Genomic DNA, 12,893 nt, shown 5'->3' with positions numbered 1-12,893 from the left:
AGGTAAAACTCCTCAGGGGTCTGGGCAGAAAAACAGTGTATCTTGAATTAATTCATTCATTTTTATAGAGATTATATTCTTTCCTTTTTTCAGGTTTACATATGGGGAGAAAACAGAAATTACTTTTTTCATAGTAACTAGTATTCCTCTGGCTTCTGATGAAGTAGAATTCTACCCGTGCACATCTCCTATAGAGACAAGGAAGGTGAACTTGACTTCTGTGTAGTTTGAGCATGTGCTGCATCTCATCACTTTATAAAATACTTAAATTTTATTAATATTTAATTGTAACCTAGAAAGGAAAATTAAGAATGTGCATATTTTATTTGGTAGTACATGAAGATAAGGCAGATACTGAAGGATGAAAATCATTCAGCAAGAAGCTGTAGCATGTACTAGAAAATTACTGAGCAGTGCTGGAAACAGCTGCTGAAGGCACCACAAAATTTAAGCAGCACATGGAGAATATGTGTCTGATCTTACTGGCACTAATAAACAGATTAAAGAATCTAGTTGTAAGTTATGCACTTCAGAAATACACAGTGCTGAGCTGGCTGGCTGAACTTTCATAGAATCTTTCTACAGCAATCCTCCTTATCTCAAGAGGCCAGCTCCTTATTAGGTAGGGAAGTCAGAAAAGAAGACATTTGACCAATTTCTGCCCAACTTGAGAAGTGGTTTAAACTTGAGCACTGATTCTGTTAAAAAGTAATTAAAATTCAGCTAGTGTGATGTGCTGGTTTTGGCTAGGATACAGTTAACTTTCTTAATAGTAGCTAGCGTGGGGCTATGTTTTGGGTTTGTGCTGGAAACAGTGTTAATAACAGAAATGTTTTAGTTATTGCTGAACAGTTCTTACATAGAGTCAGGGCGTTTTCTGCTCCTCACTCTACCCAACCAGCGAGTAGGTAGTAGGATGTGTTTCTACAACACGGAAGTGCATTACAGCCACTTATTTTTGCATACGGTCCATTTTTAATGAACATGACATTCCACCCAGGTGCAGGCTTTCATCCCCTTTATAGATTTCATGTCTTTCCATATGAAATAGAAGCATCTGGGCTATAGGTTATATGGTCTTCGATATAGTAACTATTTCATAGTACAAAATTAGTAAGAAATACTGATAGCATTTTTATGTGAACACTGTTTTCTTGAGATTATTTTTCCTTTCTCCTTGAAATTTGTGCGGTGTTTTCTTGTCCTTCCATTCCTATAGTCTAAAACTCGTTTGTCTGTCTCATCATCTCAAAATAATCTAATAATTTGTCCTCTACATACAATGCATAGGAACAGCACTTCATTTTATCAATAAAAAACAGTATTTCAGACCTATCATATAGCATGTCTTTCACTGTAATCTTTATCGACTTTGTGTATTTTAGTTTTCATTATTTTTTTCTGGCTTATGCTTTTTTTACTGACAATGAGTTAACATGACTATGTCATCTCAGAAGTTTTGTTTAAAAATGAAAAAAACCAAACATTCTAATTGGTTATTTTTGGTGTATTTTACTGTGCTTATATTTAATCTACTCAAATAGATCAGTTAAGATATGTGTATAAAGATAGCTAAAGGTATTACATGATCAGAGATTTAACTAAACATTTTTTGTTTAAATTAACTCTTGGAAAGCAGAATAGTTTATTACTTGAAGATTTCTACTGTTTATTAACTTCTGTACTGCTCAGAGGTACTTAACAGCATGTACAAAAAGTGCCTAGGGTGCTTTGATGCTGTTTATCACAATAGAATAAAAAAAATATAGGAAAAAGGTTGTTTTGATTAAGTTCAAATTAAATAGTGAATAAGCACAGAACTGTATAGGATATTTCTAAATTAATGTGACCTCTTCTGTGGAATTACGATTACCATGTAGAAGAAAATGGACTAATTAACCTCTGCAGAACTAGACCATAATAGAAGTATCTGACTTTGAACTACTGCTGTTTGAATAGTCAGCTAGAAGGACAAATACAGGGGACACATCAGTGGAATTAATGATGGTGGCAAAGTTGCTTCACAGAGATGAGGTAATATTGCTCAGACAGTCCATGGGGAGAAACCAATAGAAGAGACTAGATATTTTTTTTAAAGGAAAATGGCAATAATCTAGTTTATATGTTGTTTGTAAGTATAAGAGTTGCATCTGAGAGCAGTAGATTTTGCAGTGCCAATTTTCACTGCTTCCAGAATTGCTAGTAGAGCTGTTATAAATATTCATAACAATTTTATCACTCCAAACAACAGCTTTAATATATAGTATGCCAAATATATTAAATGTTTATTTCCTTACGGCTTTTTTATACTCAGAAAACAAATGTTGATTGATACAGTGCAAAGGGCTTTAAAAGAGCCCTGGTGGCTTTTTTGCAAAGAACTGCATTCTGCATTTGTTCAACAAGGTAATGTTTTCCCTCAGCTATCCTTCTTTTTAATTCTGGGTATGTTACCTAGAACTTACTTCTCCTCTCCTGCAGTACGTACAAATGGCTGCTCTGAGAGTAAGTCTGAGGCCTTGTCAGGACTACAAGATCTAAGCTGATGTAGCTCAGTTCTGGAGATTGTTGTTAATTCTGCATAGAGATGCTCTATTTGGGGTTATAAATTCAGCCAGACTTCTGTGGATAAAGCATTACCAAACAACATTAGGACTGAGAGCGGCTTCTCATGGAAGAACTTACAAAGTGGTAAAGGGGAGCAGTAGCAGCAGAGTTTCCACAAAGGCTGTTCAGGCTGGTGTAGGGAGTACAACAGGCCTGCAAGGCTTGGCACTGCTTACCACTCTTCTGAAAATCAGCAGATTGATTCCCAGCCTGACAGCTGGCTGACGGGTCTGGTTCTCCACCCACAAGGGAAAACCTCATCTGGTTAGGGATGAAACTTGGAGCTTTGTCTGCCTGGCAGTAATTTCTGCACAAGTTCTTTTGAATGCATACCTCATTCCAGCTTTCTAACATGGGGGAAAAAAAAACCAGAAGAAAGAGAGGTTCCCTCCTCTTTCCCCCATCCACCCATAAGGATTATATTGGCTTTGGTGAAGACAGTTCTTTGTTTTAGTATTCAAGCCTCTTCTTGTAGAGAACACGATCATCTTCAGGCAGCACATATTTGCTGGCTTTTGGTGATGGGTTTTTTGTTTGTTTTTTTTTTACTTAAACTACAAAGGTGTGATCCAGGGGGTTACTGATTATTCATTTGCACTCTCAATTTTATTTAATCAACCATATATCTTCTTGGTTCACACCTTGTTGTTGAAATATCTCAGGCTCACCAATAAACTCTAGATATAACAGCTATGGCTTTGATATATGGTCATAGGGAAAAGGATCAAAAGCATATAACATGAACAGCCACAGAGCCATCTGCAGGGCAAGATTTTAGGTACCAATCTTTTCCATTATGTTATTTTTTTCTATGCTGTTACAGTGATCATACTATTTGATATACACTATTAAATGCATGTCCATGTAAAAAAAAAAAAAGCAAAAAAAGTGACGGGGGAACAACTCTCTGAAAGGTATGCATGTTAGTACATGTTTTCATTAATTGGTGTTCTCCAGGCATATACAAATACCTGACAGTTACAGAACACATACACTGAAAATTACTCATTGAAGTTAAAACCATTATTCCTTTTTGCCTAGCCTCACTCCCCCTTTTCAGCACAGTCTACTTCCACTGCACTGTGTGAACATCAGCCAGAAATCAGCAGCAATTCCTGCTGCTCTTTTGGAAAGCACCAGGACATCCATTGACAATGATTCCAACATAAAATTTCACATTCAAGTGTGAGTACAGCTTTTCAGAGAAAATTTTTAACACTTGCTTTGAATGGCCAACAGTAGGTGTAATTGTAAAACCCAGAATGATAACACAGATTACCATCTCTTTCTTTAATGCTGCTCTAGTGTTTATTTGCTTGCCAACACAGCCCTGCTATTCAGGCAACATGTATTATTTTCTTAGTCCTTGTCTCAAGTATAGTGAAGGCAAATGGAAATGGACCTTACAATGGCATTGCCTTCACTTCATCTTTTAGCTTTATTTTTTTGTCTATATGATTCAGTTCCTTTGTTAGCTGTAAGCACATAATCTTGCATGAATCAGTGGTTTGTCAGGATGATGGGAATTTGACAAAATAGACTTCAGTACGCTATGCAGACCATGTAAGTTCAAAGACGGTTGCTCGTAACATAGTATGGGGCTGTTAGGCAAAAAAAAAAAAACAACAAACCAAACAAACAACTATGAATGAGCACTTTTACACCCTGCATTTTCACTCTGCATGACCTCCCATAAGAAGTGTATGGCAGAGCAGAAACAGGAAAGTGTGTAGCTATTCCAGATTTCCTGCTTGCAACTCATCAGGGCTGCACGTTCTTCTCCCCCAAATGCCCTTTTCTGTGGGTATTCACAACTAGACTGTGAATTCTGTAAATTTTCTGCAATTCAGTCGTTTCCCCCTAGAAAGTAAAGACAGCTGGTCTGCCGCAAATTTGACAGTCTGACATCCCCTACTTTCCTACTTGTGTTTCAGAAACTGCACTTCTTCACAGGCTTCCAAAATTTAGTAATTGACAATTCTGTTATCCTCATAATATACATATTCATGTAATACATTCTTTCAGTATCTTTGGTTTTGTTGTTTGCTTGATTTAATTTAATAATAATGCTCCCAGAAAAAAGCAGGTGATCTTAAACAGAGATAATTCTTAGGCCTTAATCTAAGCCACTTCCTGTGGATAAACAATTGAGTACCTGATTCCCCCTTGGGATCTGGAGGAATGCTTTACATCCACAGGTGATTCCTCATTTGTATACCCTCTTTACCTGCTTTTACTGCTCTGTCTCCTTGTGCCAGAGGCTTTGCTGGAATCATTCTAATTCACTGAGAGAACTCTACCCAAACTGCTACATGCCCCCACAGGTGGTTAGCATATGGCAGCAGTATGATTAGCACAAAAGAAACTACAGCTCTTTCTTCCCTGACAGCTGTCCTTTGGGAATTGTTGATCTTTTCCCTGTCTTCATGTAAAGACAAGGATAACGGACACTCATAGCCGTAAAGTGGTTAAGACACGCACATTAAAAGCACTGAGAAAATAGTATGAACTTAAAATTAAGAACAGTCTTTTCATCTAAAAATGCATTGAAGAAAATTAAAGAGTTGCCATGAAAACAGATATGCCTATCGAAATGTCCCTCTGTAAGGCAGATCTTGTTAAAAAAATACTTTTATGGAGCAGATTATCACACTGTCAAAATAATTTAGATTAACATTTTTATTGAATAAACTTCCGCTGGAAACTGTAATAGTTACACACGGTAGTAACTGTAGAAGTATGGTTTATTTTAAACCTGTTTTCATTTAAAATTTTCATTAAAATAGCAGCCCCGTGTTTTTTAATACTGAGTTGTTAGAGGTAAAGTTGCCAAATCAGGATAACATCAATCAAAAATCTTACCTATGTGATGGGTATTGAAGAAAAATGAGCTATATTATATGTTTTTCTATATAGGTTTCAAAAAGTGATTCCAACATTGCAGATGAAAACAGAGGAAATTCAGTAGCAGGGTTCTTGCAATAATTGATGAAGCAATAGTAAATAATAAAATTTTACATAGCAGTATTTTTTGAAAGAGGAAGATCTGTAATGTTCAAACACTGCATATGTTACCTGTCCAAATGATAACCTGGTATCTTAAACTGAGTCAAGGCTGCAATCTTACCTTTCTGTATTTTAGGAACTAGCTAAAAAAGTAAATGTTGTATCTTTAACCATCTATGGAGTCCAGATAAAGTGAGCTGGGTTTTTTATGTTTTGAGTATTCATGGAAATGCTGGGAAATATAATCCTTTTCCCAACCTCTTAATTCAGAAGAATGAGAGTGCTGCATAGACAACTACAAGCAATTCGCAGTAAGTTTTCCAGCCTTCAGCCTGTGGTAATTTTGGGGTTTGAATCCCACAGCAGTAGGTCCTCAGGAAATTTAATCATAGAATCATAGAATAGTTAGGGTTGGAAAGGACCTCAAGATCATGTCTGTTGAAGTTTTTCACTAGAACAGGACAGATGTGACCTGGCACTGATCTGATGGAAAACTGCTTATACATTGCACTGCACCATATTTTATTCTAACTATTTTTAAAAATGCTCCTGGTATACTCAGCAGCTCACAGGAGAAGCAGCTGAACAGAACTATGCACAACACTGTTAGCATGTCATTGCTAATGTGGCTTTATCATTTTCTGGTACCCAGAATTAAATATTCCAAATACAACTATTCTTTTGCATTTCTTCTGCAGAAAACTGACAGCCCGTGGACTGGCTTGACATGAGCCCACAAAAAGCATGCATAAGGGACACTAATTCCCAATTCATAATTATTTTTGTCTTTGACTATTCACTCTGTTTTAGTTAATTTAATATGGTTTACAAAAAAATTTTTCAAATTTTAAAATCAGAATAACTTCTTCACAAATTTTCAAGCCCATAAGTCCAGTAATACAGTGATAACATTTCTATCAGTTTGAACTTTTTCTAATTTAGAAAATAAAATCAAAAATGTATCTTAGGCAGAATTCTAGGTCCTTTACAGTCATTTTGGCAGCTGGCCGCGACATACAAACTGTGGTATCTTCTGTTTCAGCTAGATGGGGTGAGGGATTTGTGGGGTGTGTGCTACAAAAAGCAGAACATTCAACTGTCTGGAAACAAAACTTTCCTGCATCAATGCAGCTGATTAGCTACACCCATTGAAGTGTCATCAAGATCTAGATTTTTTTTCCTCTGAGTTGAACTTGCTCCATTAAACAATGTATTTTGCTTAATGAGTAAACTGCAGCAGAAAATGTTTCTCCATCGCTACCTGTCAGATTATTAAATCTTATTAAATCTGCTTTGTCTGATGTCATCTGTTTGCATTAAGCTATATCAACAGGAAATAACTACACACTGTTTTTCTAACGATAAATCTTATCTTAATATATATACATCATGATTTTGATTCCCAAGATGATGGGCAACCACACAAAGAACAAAGGAAATTGACGAAGGAAATTGTTACTAGCAGAGCTGTACTCTGAAGTATGACATATGAGAATTGAGATATGAAAATATGAAATATAAGAATATGAAATACAAGGAGAAGCTCTGTTTCCTAAAAAGCAACAATTCTCATGTTTATCTGACACAATAGCTTCATCAGTAAATACTTCCTATAACTTCACATTACTATCAAGCATAAGCCTAACATGAATTAGAGAGATTTCTTAATAAACGCAGAAACAATTTTAGAAACAGTTATTAAATTACCAAATACAATAAATGTAAGCAGAGGAGCTATTAATATTACAATTACTTATAATTAGTATCAGTTAGTGATCAATATGTGCCAATAACTGTTACAGCAATACTGAAAAAGAAACTATACTCTTTCAATTCTAAGAACTTCCTACTTTTTGAAACTAAACTAGAGATTACTTTAAAAACAAAAATAATTTTTTAATTAGATTTTAAGTTTCAGCAACCTGATTTTTCAAAAATTTATTTTTTGAGGGTGGGGTAGTTTGGGATTTTTTTTTTTTTAGATTGACTGCTTAGGTCCACTTTGGTTTCAAAAAAAAAAAAAAAAGAGAAAAATAACAGCCAAATTTCTCTTAGCTGGAATTCTCAAATTACTTGTCAGTATTTCATTTCCTGATAGTCCTGAAAATACGTACTTACTGTGGGAAAAAATGAATCATGATGAAGAAAGTTACTACAAAGAGAAGAAAAAAAAATGGCTGGACAGAATACTTAGTTATTTGTGTCTCTTCACAGAGAATTTAACTTATAATTGATGTACAACTGCTTATCTTCCAAATAAAGATGCCACACCACAAACTGAAAATTACAATAATTTTCTACCATGGAAATGACTTTCAACATTGTGGAAAGCATTGTGAAGACAATATCAACACCTCTTTAGCTTTTGTGACTACAAGAAAAGTGATGAAATATAGACTTAATGAATAATTACATGCAAGAAATAATCAGAGAAACTGTCAGGACTTTGAATGCATCAGCCAGCTCTAATTTGCCTAAACAGACTATATTCATCTTTCACTGAACTCTTCCTTGGTGATCTCTTTTCCCTCTCTCACAGATACAACTGCATGTGTTCAGGATCAGCTTTGATGTGGCCCAGCACTGTCACCTCAGACCACCCTACTGTGGAAACAGAACTCACCTCAGATGCCTACATTTTCATTCATTTACACATGAGCTGCATTTAAGCTCAGGCACTAGATCCTTTCCAGGGCTATTTTGTCAGTATACATGTATCCAGCTTTGTACATTGCTGATCCTGATCAGCTGACTTCTCAGCTTGACTGCAAATCACTACAGACTTGTTTGGTGATCACTGGTCTTTTGGCTGAGTCTGAATCTGCTGTGGGCATTGAGGAACTTTGTGCTCTTTGTTGGTGAAGATACTGTCACGGCCGGCCTTGCTGTCACCCTCAGTTCCAGCTCTCCTTCCTTTACACAGGAGACTACTCTTCCTACTCAGTGAAGCAAGGAGTAACAGTAATCCTAATGCATTCTGTCTGAACACCCAAACAGGCAAGTGGGTTAGGACTGGATAATTTGCTGTAGGTGGCCCTGTTTGTGTAGAGTGGTGGACAAGATGACATCCAAAGTCATTTCCAGCCTCAAGCATTCTGTGATTCTGTAATCATCTCCCGTTATTTGCAGAATGAGCGCTTGTTTAGAATAACCTTTATGTTCCCAATTATTGCTGTTGGAGAAACTATTCTTTCCTCTCTTCTGACAAGCTATGACCAGGAGAATCTTGGTACATGATGGATGTTAGAACAAGCAGAACTATTTTTCAAATTGTCAGTTTGAATTAACCTCAGTGCATGGCAGTTTCATTATCAAACTTCTAAGCTTTTATTAAGTTTAAATGTGTTTATGTTTAAATTGCTAATTTGATTATGGTTAAAACAACGGCAACAGATGTTCTAAATTCAAGCAATATATTTTTAAAGACTGTGATTCTCGTTTGTCTGGGCTGGCACTCTACAATTATAGAGATAGATATATCTCTATAATATATATATTAAATATATATGTAATTTTAACAATAAAAATACTTTTCAGTTCTCTTACTTGATACAATACAAAACATGCTCCCAGTAAAAAAGTAATAAAAAGAAATCCATATTACCCAAGTGAATTGTCCTTATGCTATTGATTTAAATAAATAAAACACATAAATGTATGTCTCTTAAGAGTACTGAATGCATTTCAAGTTCTGCTTGTTTGAAGCTTTTATACTGTAGAGCACTGAATTAGTTTAACATGTATTAAATTACTTACAGTGAATCCTCCAATTATATTAAGACACAATCCTTCATTCAGACAGTTGATGCTGAGCAGCCTGCAGTAGTCAATTACTTCCTCACAGTTCTTTCCAGTGAATCCTGGCATACAGCTGCAAATACACCAGTATATCAGAGGACTTCTATTTTAAAAGTTAATTGTATTTAATTATTTTCCATAATTCTATTAAATAATGTTCTTGCAGTAACAAACCAACCTATATTGTTTAAAGTAAACAGGACATGCTCTCAGGCAATTAAAAACCAGTTGAATGATTCTGGATATTTTGGCTTCCCCATAAAATATTTTTTGCATTGATTAAAACATTTTCATACCAAAACTTCATATAATCTTCAAGAAACATAAAATAATCTAGAATGAGGTCAGGGTTAAAGGGAAAACAGCTGTGGGAGACATTACTATGGGGATCTGTTACAGGCCGCCTGATCAAGGAGAACCTGTGGATGAAGCACTCTACAGTCAGATAGGAAAAGCCTCACGCTCGCAGGCCCTTGTTCTCGTGGGGGATTTCAACCACCCTGACATCTGTTGGAATGATGGCACTGCACGGCACAAGCAATCCAGGAGGTTCCTCGATTGTGTGGAAGACAACTTCCTTCTGCAAGTAATAGAGGAGCCGACAAGGAGAGGTGCCATGCTTGACCTTGTGCTCACCAACAGGGAAGGGCTTGTTGAGAATGTGATGCTCCAGGGCAGCCTTGGATGCAGCAATCACGAGATGGTCAAATTTGAGATCCCCAGGACAGTGAGAAGAGCGTGTAGCAAGCTCACTGCCCAGGACTTCAAAAGAGCAGACTTTGGCCTCTTCAGGAGACTGCTTGGTAAGGTCCATGGGATATAGCCCTGGAGGGCAGGGGGGCCCAAGACTGTTGGCTGATATTCAAGGATCACCTGCTACAAGCTCAGGAGTGCTGCATCCCAACTAGAAGGAAGTGTGGCAGGAAGGCCAGGAGACCTCCTTGGATGGATAAGTAGCTGCTGAGGAAAATTCAAAGGAAAAAAGAGGCTTATAAAAAGTGGAAGCAAGGACAGGTGGCCTGGGTAGAGTACAGGGATGTTGCCTGGGAAGCTAGGGACCAGGTTAGGAAGGCTAAGGGCCAGATAGAATTAAACTTGGCTAGGGATGTTAAGGATAACAGGAAGGGATTCTACAGGTACGTAGCAAACAAAAAACAGACCAGGGACAACATAGGCCCCCTGAGGAAGCTTTCGGGAGAACTGGCTACAAAGGATTTGGAGAAGGCTGAGGTTCTGAATGACTTCTTTGCCTCGGTCTTCACTGACAAAGGCTCTGACCACACCACCCAGGTCTTAGAAGGTAGACACAGGGACTGTGAGAATGAAGACCTTGGGACCACTGTGGGAGAGGATCTGGTTCGAGACCATCTTAAAAATCTGAATGTGCACAAGTCCGTGGGACCTGATGAAATCCATCTGCGGGTCCTGAAGGATCTCGCAAATGAAGTTGCTAAGCCACTGGCGATCATATTTGAAAAATCATGGCAGTCAGGTGAAGTTCCTGATGACTGGAAAAAGGGAAATATAACCCCCATTTTCAAGAAGGGGAAAATGGAAGACCCAGGGAATTACAGACCAGTCAGTCTCACCTCTGTGCCTGGCAAAATCTTGCAGCATATTCTCCTGGAAGACATGCTAAGGCATATGAAAAACAACAAGGTGCTTGGTGACAGCCAGCATGGCTTCACTAAGGGCAAATCCTGCCTGACCAATTTGGTGGACTTCTATGACGGGGCTACAGAACTAATGGACAAGGGTAAAGCAGTTGATGTCATCTACCTGACTTGTGCAATGCATTTGACACTGTCCCACACAACATCCTTGTCTCTAAATTGGAGAGATATCAATTTGATGGATGGACCACTTGGTGGATAAAGAACTGGCTGGATGGCTGCACACAAAGAGTTGTGGTCAATGGCTCGATGTCCAGTTGGAGACCGGTAATGAGTGGCGTCCCTCACGGATCGGTGTTGGGACGGGTCTTGTTTAACATCTTCATCACTGACATGGACAGTGGGATTGAGTGCGCCCTCAGCAAGTTTGCCGATGACACCAAGCTGTGTAGTCCGGTTGATATGCTGGAGGGAAGGGATGCCATCCAGAGTGACCTTGACACGCTTGTGACGTGGGCTGATGCCAACCTCATGAAGTTCAACCATGTCGAGTGCAAGGTCCTACACCTGGGTCGGAGCAATCCGAGGCACAGCTACAGTTTGGGCAAAGAAGAGATTCAGAGCACCCCTGCGGAGGAGGACTTGGGGGTGTTGGTTGATGAGAAAATGAACATGAGCCGACAGTGTGCGCTCGCAGCCCAGAAAGCCAACCACATCCTGGGCTGCATCAAAAGGAGCATGACCAGCAGGTTGAAAGAGGTGATCCTGCCCCTCTACTCTGCTCTTGTGACACCTCCCCTGGAGTATTGTGTGCAGTTCTGGTGTCCTCAACATAAAAAGGACATGGAACTGTTGGAACAAGTGCAGAGGAGGGCCACGAGGATGATCAGGGGACTGTAGCACCTCCCGTATGAAGATAGGCTGGGGAAGTTGGGGCTGTTCAGCCTGGAGAAGAGAAGGCTGTGTGGAGACCTCATAGCAGCCTTCCAATACCTGAAGGGGGCCTATAGGGATGCTGGGGAGGGACTCTTCATCAGGGACTGTAGTGACAGGACAAGGGGTAACGGGTTAAAACGTAAACAAGGGAAGCTTAGATTGGATATAAGGAGGAAATTCTTTCCTGTTAGGGTGGTGAGACACTGGAATGGGTTGCCCAGGGAGGTTGTGAGTGCTCCATCCCTGGCAGTGTTCAAGGCCAGGTTGGATGAAGCCTTGGGTGGGATGGTTTAGTGTGAGGTATCCCTGCGTATGGCAGGGGGGTTGGAACTAGATGATCTTGAGGTCCTTTCCAGCCCTAACTATTCTATGATTCTATGATTCTATTTAATAAAAAGCTGTAAATGAGGTTTTAGAAATCTATTAGAAAGGACTAGTCAATTAAACCATCAGAGAGAAAAATTAGAAATATGATGATAAATTAGGTCTAAAGTACTTAGCATCAATCATTACTAATGACTAACAAAGATTAGTCAATAATGACATGCTTAGGTATGTAAGGAACAATCTGTGGAAAGAACAACACATGGTTTAGTGTTTGCTTATTTGTAATTCAGTATTTTCTTTAAAAGAGAAAATTAGCATTCTATTTTCATGACAGTTTGTTAGTTCCATGTGATGCCAATGGAGCCATGGGTAACTCTTCTATGGTAAAAGGAACTGCAGGCATTTCTTCTGCTTCATGTCAGCACTTGTCATTAGTAGGTGAAAATCTTTTTATCTATCCTTCCGGTGATTAAAAAATCCTCTGTACACGAACAAAAGAGATGAGGTAGATACAAATGTAAACAAGTCTTATTCAAAAGCAACAATGGAACAAAGTAGAAAAATATTTGAGTATGTATATCTTGCTCAAAATGTGCAAAAAGTAAA

The 12,893-nt window shown here is 38.3% G+C and overlaps 1 protein-coding gene across 1 annotated transcript in view; it reads right to left on the bottom strand.

Annotated features, from left to right (window-relative positions):
- EYS (eyes shut homolog) overlaps nucleotides 1–12,893 on the bottom strand; it is an 822,863-nt gene that overhangs the window by 714,958 nt on the left and 95,012 nt on the right. The window contains exon 6 of the mRNA XM_065682611.1: nucleotides 9,370–9,484. Within this exon, the coding sequence (XP_065538683.1) occupies nucleotides 9,370–9,484 (115 nt within the window). The remainder of the gene's footprint in view (nucleotides 1–9,369; nucleotides 9,485–12,893) is intronic.

This window comes from Lathamus discolor, chromosome 5 (genome assembly GCF_037157495.1).
Source record: "Lathamus discolor isolate bLatDis1 chromosome 5, bLatDis1.hap1, whole genome shotgun sequence".
Classification (NCBI taxonomy): Eukaryota; Metazoa; Chordata; class Aves; order Psittaciformes; family Psittacidae; genus Lathamus; species Lathamus discolor.
Note: the sequence above shows the minus strand (reverse complement) of the source record. Positions and strands in the feature narration are given on the sequence as shown.